The sequence below is a fragment of the Puma concolor genome, chromosome D3 (assembly GCF_028749965.1).
Source record: "Puma concolor isolate L17-30 chromosome D3, mPumCon1.1.hap2, whole genome shotgun sequence".
Classification (NCBI taxonomy): Eukaryota; Metazoa; Chordata; class Mammalia; order Carnivora; family Felidae; genus Puma; species Puma concolor.
Window position 1 is genome coordinate 80373624 of NC_141678.1, and position 19184 is coordinate 80392807.

General features: G+C 36.2%; 1 protein-coding gene across 11 annotated transcripts in view; it reads right to left on the minus strand.

Moving 5' to 3' along the window:
- PIGN (phosphatidylinositol glycan anchor biosynthesis class N) overlaps nt 1-19184 on the minus strand; it is a 102001-nt gene that overhangs the window by 55987 nt on the left and 26830 nt on the right. For all 11 annotated transcript variants that reach the window (XM_086683150.1, XM_025931037.2, XM_086683154.1 and 8 more), the window contains 7 exons: nt 18485-18609; nt 17072-17202; nt 16072-16188; nt 13085-13125; nt 10317-10376; nt 8453-8545; nt 7754-7809 (listed from right to left, as the gene is read on the minus strand). In XM_086683150.1, the coding sequence (XP_086539276.1) occupies nt 7754-7809; nt 8453-8545; nt 10317-10376; nt 13085-13125; nt 16072-16188; nt 17072-17202; nt 18485-18609 (623 nt within the window). The remainder of the gene's footprint in view (nt 1-7753; nt 7810-8452; nt 8546-10316; nt 10377-13084; nt 13126-16071; nt 16189-17071; nt 17203-18484; nt 18610-19184) is intronic.

The window sequence follows — 19184 nt, forward strand, 5'->3', positions numbered from 1 at the left end:
TTTTTTTTAACATTTATTTATTTTTGAAAAAGAGAGAAAGAGAGCACGAGCAGGGTAGGGGTAGAAACAGAGGGAGACACAGAATATGAAGCAGGCCCCAGGCTCTGAGTTGTCAGTCAGCACAGGGCCGGATGCAGGGCTCTAACCCATGAACTGTGAGATCATGACGTGAGCAGAATTAACCAACTGAGCCACCCAGGCGCTCCATACACCATTTTATTTCTTAAGAAAAAGAGAAGATCTAAAGAAATATGGTAAGATGTTGACATTTCTTAAATCTGGTTGTGGGTACAAGGATTTTTGTTATATTCTTCATTCTTTTCAGCATGTTTGAAGAGGGATACATATGTACATAGGACATGTATGGAAAGATGCATAAGAAACCGCCACTTTGTCTCCAAGGAAAAAGACTATAAAACTAGAACTCAGAAGAGGTAACATATTATTATTGCTTGTATAATTTCTATTGTGTATATGCATTACTTTTTCATTCACATTTTATCAACCAGCTTTTAAAAAAAAAAAACAATTAAAACATTAAAATTTAACCACAGTTTCTGGCTATGATGGAGACTCTTGGACATACCAATGCTCCCACCAGGAACAACTAGAAAGCCTAATAGAATAAAATAAAAATCACTTTGACGGTGCTCGAGAGTCACTGAGACCATCAAGACTAAGAGTTATTAAGATCCTAGAGAGAAGCAAACCAGAGAAGTAGTCCAGCATTCTACAAACATTAACTCTTAGGGCATCTTCCATTCTTATTTTTGGCAAAGGTTGAGAACGTGGGCATATATCTGCTGCCAAGAGGTAGAGAATCCAATACAGCCTTTGACAATCCTATAAGGCTGCGGAGATAAAAACTAAAATATGTGGCTGCCAATGCAGCCAGGACTTGAGGATCCAAAAGAGAAGAAAAATAAGAGAATAATATACAATTTTCATCCTGGATTTTTATTTTTTAAGTTTATTTATTTATTTTGAGAGAGAGTGTGTGTGTGTGCGTGCACTCAAGCAGGGGAGGGGCAGAGAGAAAAGGGAGAGAGAGAATCCCAAGCAGGCTCCGCACTGTCAGCACAGAGCCCGATGCGGGGCTCAAAGCCACGAAGTGTGAGATCATGACCTGAGCCAAAACCAAGAGTTGGAGGCTTAACTGACTGAGCCACCCAGGTGCCCCTCATTCTGGATTTTTTTTAAAAAAAGACATGAATGAAAACCTATCTGGAATGACTTAAGCTAACTTAACAGTTTCTGAGGTGAAGTCTTAAGAAGAATGGGAGAAGGAACTTTTATAAGCAATAACTTCTATGTGGAGAATTCTGGTAAAGAAACAGAGGTCCCGTGCTAGTCAAAAGGGAAGTGAGCTGGACACCCAGCGAACTCTTCAGCTGTGTGGGACACAGCAGACAAGCAGCTGTGAAGAAAGCCCTGAACAGGAGGGCGGAAGTTTTGTCAGTCTCAAGATACAGAAGAGACAAAACTTGGTGTTCAGGAGCCACTGAGGAAGGATAACACTTGCCTTCCACTGAGATGCCCTGGAGGCTATACTCCAAGAGCAGACACAACCAGAGGGAAGAGATGCAATGCGGCCCTGAGTCAGCTGTCATTCAGTTAGAGGATAAGGTAAAACCTCACTGGAGAAGGAGATAATCCAGAGCTTCCAAAACTTTTAATTCACAACGATAAGCATTCATCTAAAACCCACCAGACTCCATAGTAGAACCAAATGAAGACAGGAGAAGCACACTCACAAATGATATGGTTATTGGTGGTGTTATCAGCTGCACTTTAACTGTGGCTACTATACTCAATAATAAAGGGCAAGATAGAAAATTGCACCAAAGAACTGGCATCTATTTTTTAAATGAATTGAAATGGAAATTCTACAACTGAAAAAAAATGTAGTAACTGAGACTCAGAACTCAAAAGCAGCAAACTGGACAAAGCAGGAGAGAGATTTGGCGTATTAGAAGACAAGTCACTAGAAAATATCCTGCCTGAACTTTGAAGAGCAAAAAGAATGAAAAATACACAGAAGACTATTAAAAAACTCCCAAATAACATACAAGCCCCTGTGAACAGCCCTAATATTTACACATGTAATGAGAATGCTAGAGAAGGAGGGAGAGAGAACTTGGTAGAATATTTGACGATCGTGGCAGCAGATTGTTTCTAATAGTAACTTGTATGAAAAAAAATTTCTTTATTGGCTAAATCTTTTATATTTAAAACATCAAGTTTTAAAAGAATCTATTACCAGCAGGTTATGTTTAAATAAAAAAAAAAGAAAGAAAGAAAAGAAAAAAGTAGCTATGATAGCTACTATTTCATCTTTTTTTAGTTATATGAATATTGTAGAGGCAAGTAAACCATGTTTTAGGATTATCAAGAATTTTATCATTAATTATTCAATATCTCTAATGTTTGGAGGACAAAATCTCCTTAAAATTCTATCCTTTGAAGTGTTTTATCTTTTACATCTTCTCAGATTTTTATTACAAAAATATTTCACTTGTACTTATGCATGATATTTTAGGAATACCTAGTGATATCTAGTCCATTCCTTTTTAGAATATTTATTTAGATTAAAGGAGAAATATTTCAAGAAGGTAAAGACAGAGAAAGGATGTTATTTCTAGAATAATCTGCATTCCATTACACTGACCATTGATGTAGAATCTTATTTTCATCTTTTAGGTCATAACTGAGTAAATAAAAATTTTCCATGTATGTATGTGATATATAAAAGTTACTTTTTTAAAAAGAGGAATTTCAATCTTGAAGGGGGAAATTGCATTTATAGTATATCAGATGGGTGACATGGTAGAAAGATTCACATGAAAAACAGTATTTAAATTTGGTCTAAGTGAGGAACTTTAATCCATACCAGCCTAACAGAAACAAATACATTAAAAAGAAACAAAGTAGTTTTTGCCGTTTTTGGCAAAAAATATATTAAAATGTTTTGTTAAAGTTTAACTGCCCTGAGTTTATATAGTAATTTTTAAGTAAAAGAGAATCGCCATTTTTGCTTCTATTGGCAAGGTACGTTTCTTCTAAAATATCCCTTAAGAAACCTTTCTTGTTCTTTTTTCCATTTCATGTAATTTTTTTCCTTTAAAGTTTTTCTGGGCCTTACTTTGGCCTCTATTGTACACAGTTTTCATATACAAAGTGTATTTCCTCCTCCTCAAGGTAAATTGACAGGCAAAACTTTTATGTTTCTCCTAGTCATGGAGCTCCACCTGCTGTACGTCCCTTGGCATAGCATTAAATCGGAAGGACCCAATCTTAGGTTTGAGTTTCTTTGTTGAATTCTACTTGTCAGAATAGATATTACAGGACTTTTATTCTTTTTCAGAAGTATTTAAGATATAAAAGATAAAATCTACTTATTTTTTTACAGAACAGGATAAAATAGGATATGCAAATACCATATGGATCCATTGGACTCTTTTACAAGATATGGTAAAGGACCTTAGCAATTGTATTTTTCTCACATCTTGAAACATTTGCTATTTCACCACCCTAGGAATTATTACATTATTCATGCTAGACAAGACTAAATAAGAGAATGGAAGAATGGTGGAATATCATTAAACTAAAATCTAGTGATGCTGGTGAAGTTGATCACGTAAGTAAAATTTCAAGACCATGAACCTTCTGATGTCAATATCCTAGATAAATTTTCTCAAACTTAAGAATTGAGGAGTGAATAATGTATTTCTAAGAAGGAAAAGGAAATATGGCATTTATTCAAGAAGTCAGGCCTTCAATAAACAATTATTTGTAACAAGAACTTGAGCTATTTTGTAGAAAAAAATCTGTGACAACTGTTATCTTTCATCTACTATGATGTTTACGTGCCAACAATCACTTGATATAGCTTCTAAGTGGATGATGTTGACATTATCTATAAAGGTGACTGTAAGAAAACAGATGGTATAAAAATGAATAAATTCATTGGATTACAGAAAAATAAAGAGTCCATGGTACTCAGATGGTAAATGGCAACAACTGTTTTTCCCAGCATACTGAACATATGTAATAAAAAAAGATACTACTCATAATAGAAATAAAATGTCCAGGAATAAAATAATGAAAAATGTATATTGTGGGGAAAACTACAAAATTTTACTTAAGGACATAACGGGGGATAGGAATAAGTAAATGTTGGATAGTAATATTCTATACTGTAAAAATGTCAATCCTCACCAAATTGCTTCCTAAATATAGTACAATAACCAAAGAAATTTTCACTTTCATAAAACTCAAGGTAATGATTCTAACATTTATATGGAAGAATACATTTCTTTTTTATGCCCATTATTTTTATGATTTTGTGATTTGTGCCAATGATTAAACTACCTATTTATTTTTTGTTTCTGTTTTAAGTATATGCTTTATCAAAGTAATATATGCACATAATTTTAAAAAGTAAAAAACTGTGCAGAGGGGACAAGGACAACCAATAAACACCTGCCCCACCCTTCTCATCTCTCATTCCCCAGTCCAGAGACAAAAACTTTTACAAGTGTCTATTTTTAGTTATTCTTGTAGTTACCTCCATTTTTCTTCATAATATGCTTTTATTACTATTGCTTGACTGGATGACCCGAGGCATTTTCTGTTGACTCCTCACTGATTCTGCTTGTTCCTGCTGTCTCCTTCCCCCTCAATATGGTTATATTACTATTTTTACCTCTTCTGTTGGCTACATTGGTCACTTTATTTTTAAGTAATCTCTACATGGGGCTCAAACTCATGACCCCGAGATCAAGAGTTGTATGCTCTACCCACTGAGCCAGGGAGGTGCTCCTACATCAGTCACTTTAATAATGGGCCTAGCAGTGCCTTGGTGGCTCAGTCGGTTGAGTGCCTGACTTTGATCCAGGTCATGATCTTGTGGTTCATGGGTTCAAGCCCCATGTCAAGGTCTGTGCTGACAGCTCAGAGCCTGGAGCCTGCTTTGGATTCTGGGTCTCCCTGTCTCTCTGCACCTCCCCTGCTCATACTCTGTCTCTCTCTCCTTCAAAAATAAATAAACATTTAAAAAAATGTTCAAATAATGTAGTACCTAAACCTCTGTCTTGTTTTGTCAACTATGTCCAGAATCTCCACATTCTATGTTATGAGGACAATAGCGCCACTACTATTCCATTTATATTTCTCTTTTTCTTTGACTTCCAACATGTAACCCTGTAGGCTTGTCAAGGTTGGGAACATTTGCGTTCTATTCCATAATAATAATTAAGTCTTCCTTGCTTTGCCTAAGGTTTGAGTCTAAAGGCTGAAAACCAGTATTTACTTTATTATGATTATTTAAATACTGTTCACTGAGTAGTTAAGTTTTATGCTAGGATTAGATTTTCTCATCTATTTAACTGAAGCTTTGATCTATGTGCCAATGTTCAAATGAATTCTTCTTCCCACTTCCAGCAACTGTTCAAAATCAGCTTACATATTAGGTTGCTTCATATACGAAGCATGCTTTCTTGTACAGTTTGAAATGTTTCCTTTTCCCTAAAGCTTCCACTTGTCATTGTTTCAGAGGATGAAGAAATATATGCCTTCCTGTTTTCCTCCAGCTTCTTACTCCATCCATATGTTAAAATTCTTACTCAACCCACATATGAAAATTCATTTCCTTTCACTATTCTAATTTGGAGGGTTTGCCTCCCATTTGGACTATTCTTGTACAATTTATCGTTCTGTAAGTTTTTAGTCGCATTTCTGGTTTTTAACATATGCATCCCATACCCTTTCTCATTTTGTGACGTGTGCTTTTTCTTATAGATACAATAGTTCCTCAGATATTTTTTTTTAAAAAACTTTCAAATGTTTTTATTTTATTTTTGAGAGAAAGACACACAGAGAAAGCGAGGGAGGAGCAGAGAGAGAAAAGGAGACACAGAATCGGAAGCAGGCTCCAGGCTCTGAGCTGTCAGCACAGAGCCTGATGCAGGGCTCGAACCCATGAGCCGTGAGATCATGACCTAAGCCGAAGTCGGACACCTAACCATCTGAGCCACTCAGGGGCCCCTGATATTTCTGAGAACTTTAACATTGTAAGTTCTTTTCTTTTCCTTAAGTTATTTCCTCAGGAGTCAATTCTCCACTTTACCTTAAGACACTTTTTGGTCATATTGGAGGCTATTGAGAAATGGTGACTTTTAGCCAGACAAGTCTGCAGGCAGGGCTAAAGCTTTGCTCCAGTGTTCAGGAATCAACCATGCTGTAGGGTCCCCAGAGGACAAAAAGTTAGCAGTGTCTCTGCAGGCAGATGTTGAGCATCAAAGCAGGGCAAGTTCATGGTCAGCCAGCAGGCCTAAGTAGAAGAAGCCAGGCAGTGTGCACCTGAACTCTTCACAGAAGAGTACCTCTTCCTTGACCAGTTTTTCTAAAGCAGCCAGTCTAAAGTAACCCATAGTCTCACTTTCAATGTCCCATGTATTTTCTTCGTCCCAGGAATTGATCATATATTTCTTGTTCATTTGTTTATTATGCTCTGACTACACCACTACACTGTAAATAAACAGATGCATACGATATGTATATGACATCATATGGGGCAAATAGTAAAAACTTGCCTTATAGTCTCTATATGCATATATGGTATCTTACAATTAGGGAAAGTCTTCAAAAATAATTCTACCTTTGATGGATATAACATAATATTTAGGGTAGGTAATTTCATATGATTGTAAGTTGCAAAATCCCAATTTTGCTTGGTTTTTGCTCTCCTATTCACACAGATACACATATACCCAAAGTCAGGCATGTAATCACATTATTCAACAGGTAGTGCAATGTTTAAGCCTTTCTAGTTTATGAATACCACACTAATGCTACAGATTTGTCAAAAAGAATTCCAGTGAAGTCATTCAAACACTTCACTAACATCCATATTTTGAAGAATTTCTATTTATCTTGGTCAAGAGCAAAATCCTCCCTAATTAAACGTGAACCCTTGCAAATTGAAAACGAACCTTGAGGAGGAGTAAAGGAGGCCGAATAAACCTACCCAAGTCAGTAGTGCAGAGCCAGGTTTGTGACTCAAATCACAGGAGTGGGGACTCCAGATTCAAGGAAAAGAGATCTAGGACAGCAAAATCCTGCTGCCCTCCAAAGTCTGTTCTCCCCACCCACCCAGTAGTTGTCAATGTCTCCCAGAATTGTATCATCGGCCTTTTCTTGTCACTTTCTACATTCTCCTAGAGCCTCCTACATGTGTAACAGTTAACATCTTACCTTATGCTGATGCCTTCAGATCTTCATAACCAACTCTCAGGTCTATGTTGCAAGCCAAGTCCCTAATTTGTTGCCCTAATTTTATGTCTAATTTCTCACTAATTCTAACTAACTAATTGGTTTCTTCAAATGTAGGCTGAACGCAGAAACATTCATCCTTGCCCCTAACCATCTCTTCTTTATTTCTACAAGCCATCATGGTACCAAATGTCCCAATCAGCCAAGCAAAGAGCCCCACACCTTCAATTAAGCCCTGTTGAATTTATCTCTTCAATGTCTCCCACAGCTCTCTGTGCCCCTTTATCTCCTTTACCAGCCACTCAAAGGTATCTGGTATCTGGCCCATTATTTATAAAAGCAAGAGAAGAGGCTTTCGTTTTGGAGTTTGCACTAATATCAACAAAAAAGAAAAAGTTTCTAAGTAACTCATCTATCCTGTCAGCACTCAAACTCATTAAAATATTCCTTCCTACAAGTTAATAAAAAATATGAGACTTACTTAAATGGTATAAACAAAAACGGTAAAGTAACTTCTTTTTTCTGAGTCATTTTCACCTGGGAACCAAGTATGAAAATATTTCATTATATTACAAGTGAGACACAAATTAATTTCATTTTGAAATACAAACATTCATTAAAATGGCTCTTTGGGGATGGTTCACTACTTTGAAACTAAATGGAATTTTATGTTACTATATTATTTCATAAGTATTTAAACAAAAATTTCAGATTATCATACTATCATAATGAGCTTAGAATTAATCATATCAAGCTTGCAAAAGAACATACTGTAATCTCATTAAACTGTATTTCTTTTACTATAGAAGACAAAATAAGCCAAGCTGCCTTGACAATACTAACAGAAAGTTTCAGTGAAATGGTCACCTCTTTAACTTGTCTTAATGCATATGATAGTTGTATGTGAAATGACAAGAAATGTTGCAGTCTCTAATACTACTTCTATGGGGCAAATTCCAATCAGTAAATTATAAGCATATGCAGTGGTCTTCGAAGGTCATTCTACACACTCGAACTGATTCCTGGGATCTGCACCTCACAAATGTTAAACTTTATGACACTAGTCAAAGACACAAAATTTAAAGATCATAAACTATAGAAAATAATTTCTTTACATTTTCACTTAATATATTTGATGTTAAAATTGTCATTGTATCTATTTTTGTGTGTCCTGTTTTACCTTGAATTGTTCGAGAATCTGTATTGCATTTGTAAACATGCTCTCTGCTTTGAAGAGATCAGTGTTGTTAAGATAATCTACAGGAAGGATGCCCTGTAAATAAAGAACACTGCTTTAGTATTGGTATTAATTTTACTAGTATAATATTATCAGTATTAACAACTCAGGCTATTCTTATAAAACAAAAAGAGTTACAAATGAAACAATAAAGACAAGACATGTAGAGGAATAAATTACTGAAATAATTAAGCAAAATGTTTTTAAAACCATAACTGAAATATTATTTTTTCTATTATTTTTTCTCACAAAGTGTATATAACAAAGTAAATAAAGCAATAGAGATGAAGTAAGTTCAATAAAACCTAATATCTATTGAAAGACTACTGTGTGCTGAGCAGTGAGCTAAGTGCTTTGCACACACGAAAAATCCCTATGGTGGGCCACAGCCGGTATCCTTAAAAAGGAAAAAATGACACAATAAGAAAATTGAGAGTATACCGTGCATAGTAAGAGTAAGGGCTGTTTTGTTAATACACATACACATATACTTATGACTAGAAGGGTCACTTACAAGTTCTGAGTTAGAGGCCATTATTTAAAAAAAGTTTTTTTAATGTTTATTCATTTTTGAGACAGCGTGCGAGCGGGGAGGGGGCAGAGAGAGAGAGGGAGTCACAGAATCTGAAGCAGCTCCAGGCTCTGAGCTGTCAGCACAGAGCCCGATGCAGTGCTCCAACTCACGAGTGGTGAGATCATGACCTGAGCTAAAGTCGTGCTCAACTGACTTAGCCACCCAGGCACCCCAGAGAACATTATTTTTTTAAAGTTTGCTTTGAAAAGCTAATATGAATGGCTAGTTGGAATGGATATTTTTGTTTGTTTTTTGGCTTTTCAGCACCCAGTTCCCATTTTTAACAGCATTACCATTCTATGTTGAGAAATCTCCCCCATTGGATATAACAGTGGGTTTCTTTTTCTTTTTCTTTTTTTAATGTTTATTTACTTTTGAGAAAGAGAGCAAAAGTGGGGGAGGGGCAGAGAGAGAGAAAGAGAGTGGGGGAGAGGAGAGGAGAGGAGAGGAGAGGAGAGGAGAGGAGAGGAGAGGAGAGGAGAGGAGAGGAGAGGCGAGGCGAGGAAAGGGAGACATAGAATCCAAAGCAGGCTCCAGGCTCCGAGCTGTCAGCACAGAGCCCGATGCAGGGCTTGAACCCACAAACTGCACGATCATGACCAGAGCTGAAGTCGGACGCTTAACTGAATGAGCCATTCAGGTACCCCAACAGTGAGATTCTAATGGAGCCCTACCTTCCTTTACTGAAGGATAAATAAATAACCCAAGCTAGCCCACTCAAGAGGTAAGCAGTGGAATCTGACTCCTGAGAGTCAAGGAACAAAAAGTACAAGTATAATACTATTCTCCCCTAGTGTTGGTGCACTGAGCACAACAGCTTGGTTCTTTCTTCCAAGTCCCTGGCGCTCCCTTAGTTCCTGTTCATTTCCAAGCCTGGATTTTGAGCACCCCTTCAAATCAACAACCCAGTAATATCATTTTAATAAATTCCCTTTAAATGGATTCAGTTTCTGCTGCTTGCAATACAATTTATATATATTTTACCACTTATAACTGAAATACAAAGATAAATCTATATACATTTTAGAAAATAAAAAATTTTAAAGAAAAGCTATTAGGCTTCTGCTCTATGTTGTAGATTATAATACATACACAGTTAGATACTTAGAAAAAAAGAGAGGAAAGTAAGTTTTAAATGTAACCAAAGATTATTCCAAAAGACATAAAAAGTAAATTTTACTGTACAGTAACTTTTTTTTATTCTGAGAGCTGATAAGAAATTTTATTCCTTACCACTGAATTAAGGGGAAAGGGAACTCCAATAAGAGAAGCCATCAGTGGTGCAATATCAGCCTACAAACAGAAAATGTTCAATTCTAGTAAGTTTACAGACATCAATAAGAAAATTATATAATTTAATGCAACTATATTTTGGACTATAATCATGATGTTCATTATAATCCATTGCCTTCAAACACTTATTCAGTACACAATAGATATCAATCTCTAAAAATGTCATTTGCTACAGCTGCATCAACTTACACACTAGAACAAAAAGTTACTACCCTGGTAGCTAAGAACTTGACCACTTCATGTAATAGTTTTTCGGTATTATGAATAGGATGCCTTAACTAGACAAAAAGTAAATAGCAAGAGAAGGCTTTAACTGGGTAAAGGTACATCTTAAGAAAGAAAGTATATACCAGAAGGTTTGGCCAGACAGTGAAGTCCAGAAAAGACATAAACCCCCAGTTTCCCGGACACTTGTGTGTGTCTCTACCTCCATTTCCTTATCTCCCTCTGGCTTCTCAGCCACCTACAACTTCCTTTGATCCTCCACCATCCCACAGACATTCTCCCTGAGGGTAACAGAGCTAATACCCTCTATTTTTCTAAATCCGACTGTTTTTATATTAGTCCTTATAATTTTTCAGGCAGTAAAGTGCTTAGATGTCAAAATGCCCAGTTCCAAATCCTTGCCTGAAATCTGAGTCCTTGGGCAGGTTATCTGACCTCCTCAATGCCTCAGTTTCCTTATCACTTATTTATTTTCTTATCATTTAGTTATTTAAAAAAAAACCCTTACAGAGTTATGGCATAATTAAAGGAGATTAAATTTATAAAGTACGTGGCACAGAATAATCCTGCAGTGAATGGTGGCTACAAATGCTCTTCTGATTATTTTAATCACTTGACTTTTCAGCAGCACCGCATACACCATTCCCTTCTTGGCATCTGTACACCATACACGCCACTCAATGTCTTCAGTCTCACTGGGGCTCCTTTCCAGATACTATCTCTAGTTCCCCATTTAAAGTTGGAGTTTGGTCTCAGGCTCTCAGTGCTTCTCACGTTTTACCATCTGGACTCTCTTTACTAAGTACCATCCCCCAGAAAACTGGAAAACTCCAATGGCCTCTAATTGCCTTGTGCCTTTCCCCCCGGAATCCACTGTTGGCCTCCTCCAACCTGTTCTTCCTGCTGCATCCAGAGAAATCCTTTCCCCAAAAAACAGATCATGTCACTCTCCAAGCTTCATATACTTCAAGGGCTTCCTCAAGCTTTAGGATTAAGTCCATAGGCCCATAAGGCCCTTCGGGGTCTAGTGCCCACCCAGACATCAGACCACAGTCTCAGTTTCTCTGTGTTCCTTTAATACACCATGTATCCTCTTACCAGAGCTCTGTGTACATGTTGCTGCCTCTGCGTGGAAAGGGAGAGGGAACACCATGTGCCTGGTAACTCCTACTTAATTCTGCAGTCTCAGCTCAAACCTCTATTTCTCAGGAAGACTTTGCAGACCATACAGTCTATCAGATATGTCCACTCTATACTCTCACAGCTTCACAGCCCTCTTTTGTACTAATTATCACACTGTAATGTTACATGTATTTGTATAATAATTTGCTTAATATCTGTTCTCACCCCTAAACTGTAAGCTTCCCAGGGCAGGCATTTTGTCTACTTTTCCTCACCATTATATCCCTTACACATATCTAATGTTAATGTTTGCACAGTGTTTTACACCACTGTGGACACATAGCAATGTTGGTGAAAGAATGAATAAAGAAACTCTCATCAAATGTAGATTTGAAGTAGGAGTAGTCACAGGGCAATAGCTGAATCTATATTTAGATTTAAATAATAATCCAGTCTGGCTATATGTTTTATGATTTTCAAGTTATTCCCTATCCTTCTGATGGTGATTTTTGCAGCAAATTAATTAAACTGTTATTCTAACTTTATACATTTCCATTTATTTGGGTAATATGTAGCCATCCCTCCTAATGTACTGACAGAGAACAGGCTTCTGCACCCACAGGCCTAAAAATGAGATTCTAGACCTTGGTTTATCCACCACAATAAGCAATGCCAGTTTGTAAGGTGACCTGGTGAGGGTAAAATATTCCTGCCACCTTCGAGGTCATATACCAACAATGCCTTGCCTTCTACAAATAGTGAAGATGGCTGTTTGCAGAGCATATCTTCAACAATGAAAATTCCATGCTTCATATTTACACATAACGTTACCAGTCTAACTTGATTAGGTTGGCCACGCATTTCCCTGTAATCTAAAGTTTCTAGCTGAGTAATCTATGTTCTTGTTATCTTTTTTTCCATTGCATTTGTAAGCACCCTGGGTAGAATTAAGGATAAAATATGTGTTAATTAAAAAGAAACGGTAACTCACATACTACAGGAAAAAAAAACCCATAATAGGGTTTTATTAGGTCTGTGCTTAGAGCAACTAAACCAGGCAACCATGACAAGAAATCACAGGAATTGAACAGCCATGCAGATTTCAATTTACATAATAATTCTTTAATTAGCCAATGTTATTTGGAGGGAATCTTCTTTCAGTTTTATGTGGAGCTTTTTCTATTTTGCCAAAAGAAAGATTAGTTGGGTTAAAATATTTGCACTAGAAGGATTTCTCTTGGTAATTGAAATGTTTTGAAAAACACTTTATTATTAATACTCTTGTTCAGATTTTTTTTTCAGCCTAAACTTCTTCTAGGAGAGAAAATTAAATGTGAAAGTGACTAAATTGAACTGAATACCTGATGGATATCTTGCCTCTTCCAGCTCTCCAATCTCCATTCTGAAACAAAACGAGACACAACAGCTGATGTTAAGAATTAAAAAAAAAAAAATAGTTTCATTATTAAGAGAGATCAATGTGTAATGTGAAACAAAAGTACTGGGAAAGTCTATTTTAAGTCAACTATGAACAAAAAAAGACACTTAAACAGGCACAGCTGTATGTTTTTAAAACCAGAATTTAAAAGAATAGCTTTAAAAGTAAATATTTGATGTTTTCTGTGATGATTTATTCAACTTTCAAAGTGCTCATTTGCAGATCATTGTTTCAAAGCATCAAAAGGGTAAGGAAGGGAAGATGGAAGTAAAAGGCACAATGACAACAGCTGTCAGCATGACTAGGACTGATGACAGTCCCGCTCCAGGGAGTAATTAAGGCAATTGATGTCTGTTAGACAACCTAAGCCCTTCTTTTTTTCTGTAATGGCAGTTGCTTGCAAAAGTACTTAAAAATGTAGCTGTGATGTTCCTACTGTCCACGAATCCCAAATGTGAAAATCCTATAGTGAGTTACAATTAAAATTGCCTTCAGACATAACCTCATTCCCCTATTTTTCCACATATAAATTCAGAAATTTCAATAACCAGTAATCAAAACAAATGATTATGAGAGAGCATGCCTTCATTTAATGACTTTAAGATATATTACAAAAAGGGTTCTAAGATATTTTTATGATGAAATTTCCTTTAATAAGCTAGCAAAGTTTAAAAATACGTTCCTGGTTCTACTAGTCAGCTACTAAAAATTCACCCTAATTACCTGATAAGGAAAAGATGCACATTCCCTTTCCCTCTAACTTATGACACCTAATATTCATAGAAGAAAAAATGTATTCCTCTGTAATGATTCCTGAAGTCAAGTTATTCTAAAATATTAATTCATTGAGAAATCAAGAGCCAAAGTTTTATATCCTCAGTACAAACATTCTATTGAACCCAGCTTCTATTAGACCCAATCTAATTCATTTACCACAGAGCATAGGAATATAAAATGCTGAAGCTGCTTTAGCAAACAGTGTGGCAGTCTGCAAAAAATTAAACCCAGAGTTACATATGGCCCATTTATTCCATCACTAGGTACCTATCCGAGAGAAATGAAAACATGTCTACACAAAAACTGGTACACAAATGTTCATACATTTGTGTCATTGGCACTATCAACAGTCAAATGTGGAAACAACCCAAATGTCCATAAGATGATTGGATAAATAAAATATGGTCTAGACACACAACGGAGTATCATTCAGCTGTAAAAAATAAACTATTTATACATGCTACACTACAGATGAACCTTGAAAAAAATTATGCCAAGTGGAAGAAGCCAGACACAAAGACCTTACAGTGAGTAATTCCACTTATAGGAAACGTCCAGAATAAGCAGATCCAGAGAGGGAGAAAGTATAATGGTTGCCAGGTGATGGGGAGGGGGGGGGGGGAAATAAGGTGTGACTGCTATTGGGGAAGGGGTTTCTTTGGAGGTGCTGACAAAACAGTTTGTAATTAGACAGTAGAGGTGATGATACAGTCTTGTGAGTATGCTAAAAAGAAAACCTGAAAGGTACACTTTTAAAACATGAATTAAAATGGCAAGAGAATTTTATCTCAATAAAAAAATAAATTCAAGAAAAGAGTCTAAGGAAATTTTATGATGCAAACCAAAGAGTTTTCTATGACAGAAATATATAAACATGGCTGTGAGTGTGAATCCCTGGAGAAGATTTTAAAAAGAAAATTTCCAGGCCTCACCCAGACTCATGGAATTAAAATATCTAGTGACAAAGTCTGGAAATTTGCTTTTTGTTTGTTTTTAAGTTTATTTATTTATTTTGAGAGAGACAGAGAGAGACACGTGGAGGGGCAGAGAGTGAGGGAGAGAAAGAGAATCCCAAGCAGGGTCCCCACCATTAGCACAGAGCCCGGTGTAGGACTCGAACTGACGAACCGTAAGAACATGACCTGACACAGAACCAACAATCAGACATTTAACGGAGTGAGCCACCCAGGTGCCCCAACGGAAATTTATTTGTTTTTTAATCTGTATTTTTAACAAGTGTTTTGGATAAGTTTTATGCAAATAATCTGGAGTGAGGCATTTGAAAGGAATTTGTTTTGTCCAATTAATAAAAAGTTTGGAACTCTTAAAAAAAAAAAAACCTTACCTCACAAAATAAGCAGAGCTCCAGGAAAAAGGAATTCATTTTCCTCATGGATTAGGAAGGAAGGGAGGCTTGGGTAACACAGAAAGCCTTCAAAAGTACTAGAGACAGGGCAAAATCAGTCCAGGTGTGAAATGTCAATTGTGACATATGTGTGATTTATCTGATTGATAGTCTTTGCAGGTTAAGATATGACTCAGTAGTTTAATGTAAATCCCAGCAATAAAAATAGGCTTGTGGAAAAAAAGTAATAGCATAATTTATATTTATAACTTCATAAGGCAGATAACTAAGACTATATATTTCAATCTGAATATTATAAACCAATAATGAGAACCATACAGAAATAACACATAAAAATAGTAATGATACAAATATCAAAATGAAAACTGTAACTTGAAAAGTGATTTTTTTAAGTTAAACTTTGGTTTGATTTTATTTTAATGTTTATTTATTTATTTTGAGAGAGATAGAACGGGGAAGGGGCAGAGACAGAGAGAGAGAGGGACAGAATCCCAAGCAGCCTCCGCGCTGTCAGTGCGGAGCCCAACGAAGGCCTTAAACTCATGGACAGTGAGGTCATGACCCGAGCCGAGAGCAAGAGTCAGACAATTAACTGAATGAGCCATCCAGGCGTCCCCCTAAACTTTGATTTTATTTTAAAATGTTTTTTTTTTTAATTTTTAAAAATTTTATTTAATATAATTTGTCAAATTGGCTTACATATAACACCCAGTGCTTATCCTTTAAAATGTTGTATTTATGAAAACAATAAAGGTAAATGTTTATACCTTTCAAAAATGCATCATCAAATTTCTGAGCTGATACTTTTTGGGGATACTTGATTCCAGCTCCCCAAGTGACAAAAGGAGTTAAAGTCTCTGAAGGATGACCAGCCCCATGGGAACCTACAATTAAGACATCAAGAGTATTAAGACAGGGATAAAAGAAATTATACCTAAATATTTATTTATTGTTTAATTGTTTTAACGAATTGACCCATATGTATTTCTACTTCTAGCCACCACACTCCCAAATGCGTGCAACTCTGCATAACAATTAGTTTTAAAATATTCCCAAAGCAAGTCAGAGCATCAACAGACAGGCAAAAACAAAACAAAAAGGTCTGTTGACTGGTTGAAAGAAGAACAAGAATATTAACAAGAAGACTTGGAGGAGATGCGACCAGCGTAGTGCCACATGGGACACGCAGTCGGTCAAGGCCAGGTCTGTTCTGGAGAGGACAGCAAAGTCTCTTGATGAGTTTCTTCCAGGCCACTCTGGCTGGTGTAACCAAAAGCCCTTTATAGAGTGGAACCAGCTCACTAGAATTCTGTACTGTGATGTGGGGACCCAAACTTCATCTTTGCCTTGTTTTGTTCTCTGTGCACACACTGTGTTTGCCTTGGGAATCTCACAGAAAGGACAAGGTCATCTAGGGTAGACTTCCAGGAGCCCCAGGATTCCTGGTTATACCACCTTACTCTTACATCATCATCACTTACAGTTAACGCTAGGTAGATAAATAGTAGGATAGGCACTTTTTGTTTTCTTCTCCATACTTTTCTCTAATTTCTCATTTTAAATGAGAATATGTTCCTTTTATAGTTAGAAAAAAGATCCTTTATATAAGATCAGGTTTTTTACACTAACATGTTAAGCATGCAATTGCCTGTTAGACATTCTGCATATATGAAGACATTTAATCCTCTTCCACATTACAAGATGTCTGCAAGCTACATTTACAACTACTTTAATCATAAAGTACGTGTCACTTAGAGACAGACTAACCCCAGTCTGTCATTCCATGGTCAGAGGTAAAGATAAATGCCGTTTTCCCATCATTTCCATAAAAGTGTTCAAGAATGGACACCATTTCTTTTATTCCCGCATCCACTAGTTTAATATTGTCCTTATATTCCCTGTTTAAGAAGAAACAGAAGAGCACATTAAAGTTACATTAATTTGGAAAAATAAAATTTCTTCAACATGAACCTAATATGAATCATCTGAAGTTATTAACTCCTAAATACTTTTATATCTCATCCTTAATATTTTAAAATCAGAGATCTTTATATTGTTAAAGATAACAATCTCTCCTTTTAAAGAAGCATAAGAATCTGAAATCGTTTTCAGAAATAGTTTAAAAGGAGAATACTCTCCAATATTGATTAGCAAATATATTTTAATGAATACTTTTTACATCTCAAATGCATTAATTATGATTTTCAAGTTCATGCGTCTCATAATGCACACTATATTGTTTTTGTCACATTAATAGGTATCACTGTTTCAAGTATAAAATGTTCTCATCCCTTAGAGTGTTTGTGACATAAAACATTAATATAACATTATAAGCAAATTATATTTAAGCTTCCATACAGTTGAATAGGTTGGTTTGGTATGAATTCTATCACTTGAAATAGTCCATCATGCGAAAGAAGGCGAGCATGAGGTATTTATTACTGGTAGCTAGCCAACAGGCATTATTCACAGACTTAGCTAAACCAAATTCTAAATAAAGAACAAAAGTAAAACATCGATTCTTCCTCTTATGGTCTGCAAAACTGAGAAAAATATTTGCTATTCTATATAAGGAGTTCTACTGAAATAGAACCCCTGTATACAGGGGCGCCTGGGTGGGTCAGTGGACTAAGTATCTGACCTCAGCTCAGGTCATGATCTCACTGTTCGTGAGTTTGAGCCCCTCATCAGGCTCTCTGCTGACAGCTCTGAGCCTGGAGCCTGCTTCAGATTCTATGTCTCCTTCTCTCTCTGCTCCTCCCCAACTTGCACTTAGTCTCTCTGTCTCTCTCAAACATGATTAAATGTTAAAAAAAATTTTTAAAGGGGTGGCTGGATGGTTCAGTCAGTTAAGCATCCAACTTCAGCTCAGGTCATGAACTCATGGTCTGTGAGTTCAAGCCCTGTGTTGGGCTCTGTGCTGACGGCTCAGAGCTTTGAGCCTGCTTTGGATTCTGTGTCTCCTCTCTTTGCCCCTCCCCTGCTCACGCTCTGTCTCTGTCTCAAAAATAAATAAACATTAAAAAAAAATCTGAATATTCTTTTTTCTCTGCCTTGATAAATGAAGAATATAGAATATAAGTAATGTGATAATTACAAAAAATATATAATACTTTAAAAGTTCAAATAGAATACCCGAGTCTCTCAAAAACATGAAATTAAACACAGCATTAAAATTACCTTGATGATGGTCGGTGAGCATGTCCGTTTGTATCTATTCCTAATAAATGTAAGAAAAAAACTATTTTTTCTTCATTTAGTTTAGAAAACAAAGACTGGTTGTTTCTGGCAGCATGAAAGAATTCCTATAGGTAACAAATCGTTAAAGAAATTTAGTCCATTTATTTTACGTAAAAAATAATTCTGATGAAAACCTTGAATTAAATGTATACATAACTATAAAATTAAATTATTTTATTTTAAGTTTATCCTCAGAACCAACCAACACAAAGTCCTTATTGTCAGTTCAGACATCAACGCTTGAATCATGAGTGAGCTGGGCTATAATTAGGCCAAAAAAGGGTTACAGAAAGGGGACCTTGATTTCACGAAGATCTCCTAAGCACTGAATAAAATATACCAGGTTGAATTAATATGTTGACAAGAGCCAAAAATAAAACAGTACAAGTGGCGACAGTTTAGGAACATTTTATCATTTTTAAATGTTTTAGGAGCCAGACTACTTCTTGTCCTGTCTCATTGCTGCCCTCGTCCAACTGTTAGTGCTCACTTGAACGGTGTGAATAGCTTCTGAACAAGTTCCTTTTCCCCAAGACTAGAACCTGTTCTTCACGCTGTGTGATAGAAAAATGCCCACTTAATAAAATATGGGTCGAAAATTATTATATTGTTTCATAATTGCAAACTGGATTCACAAAGC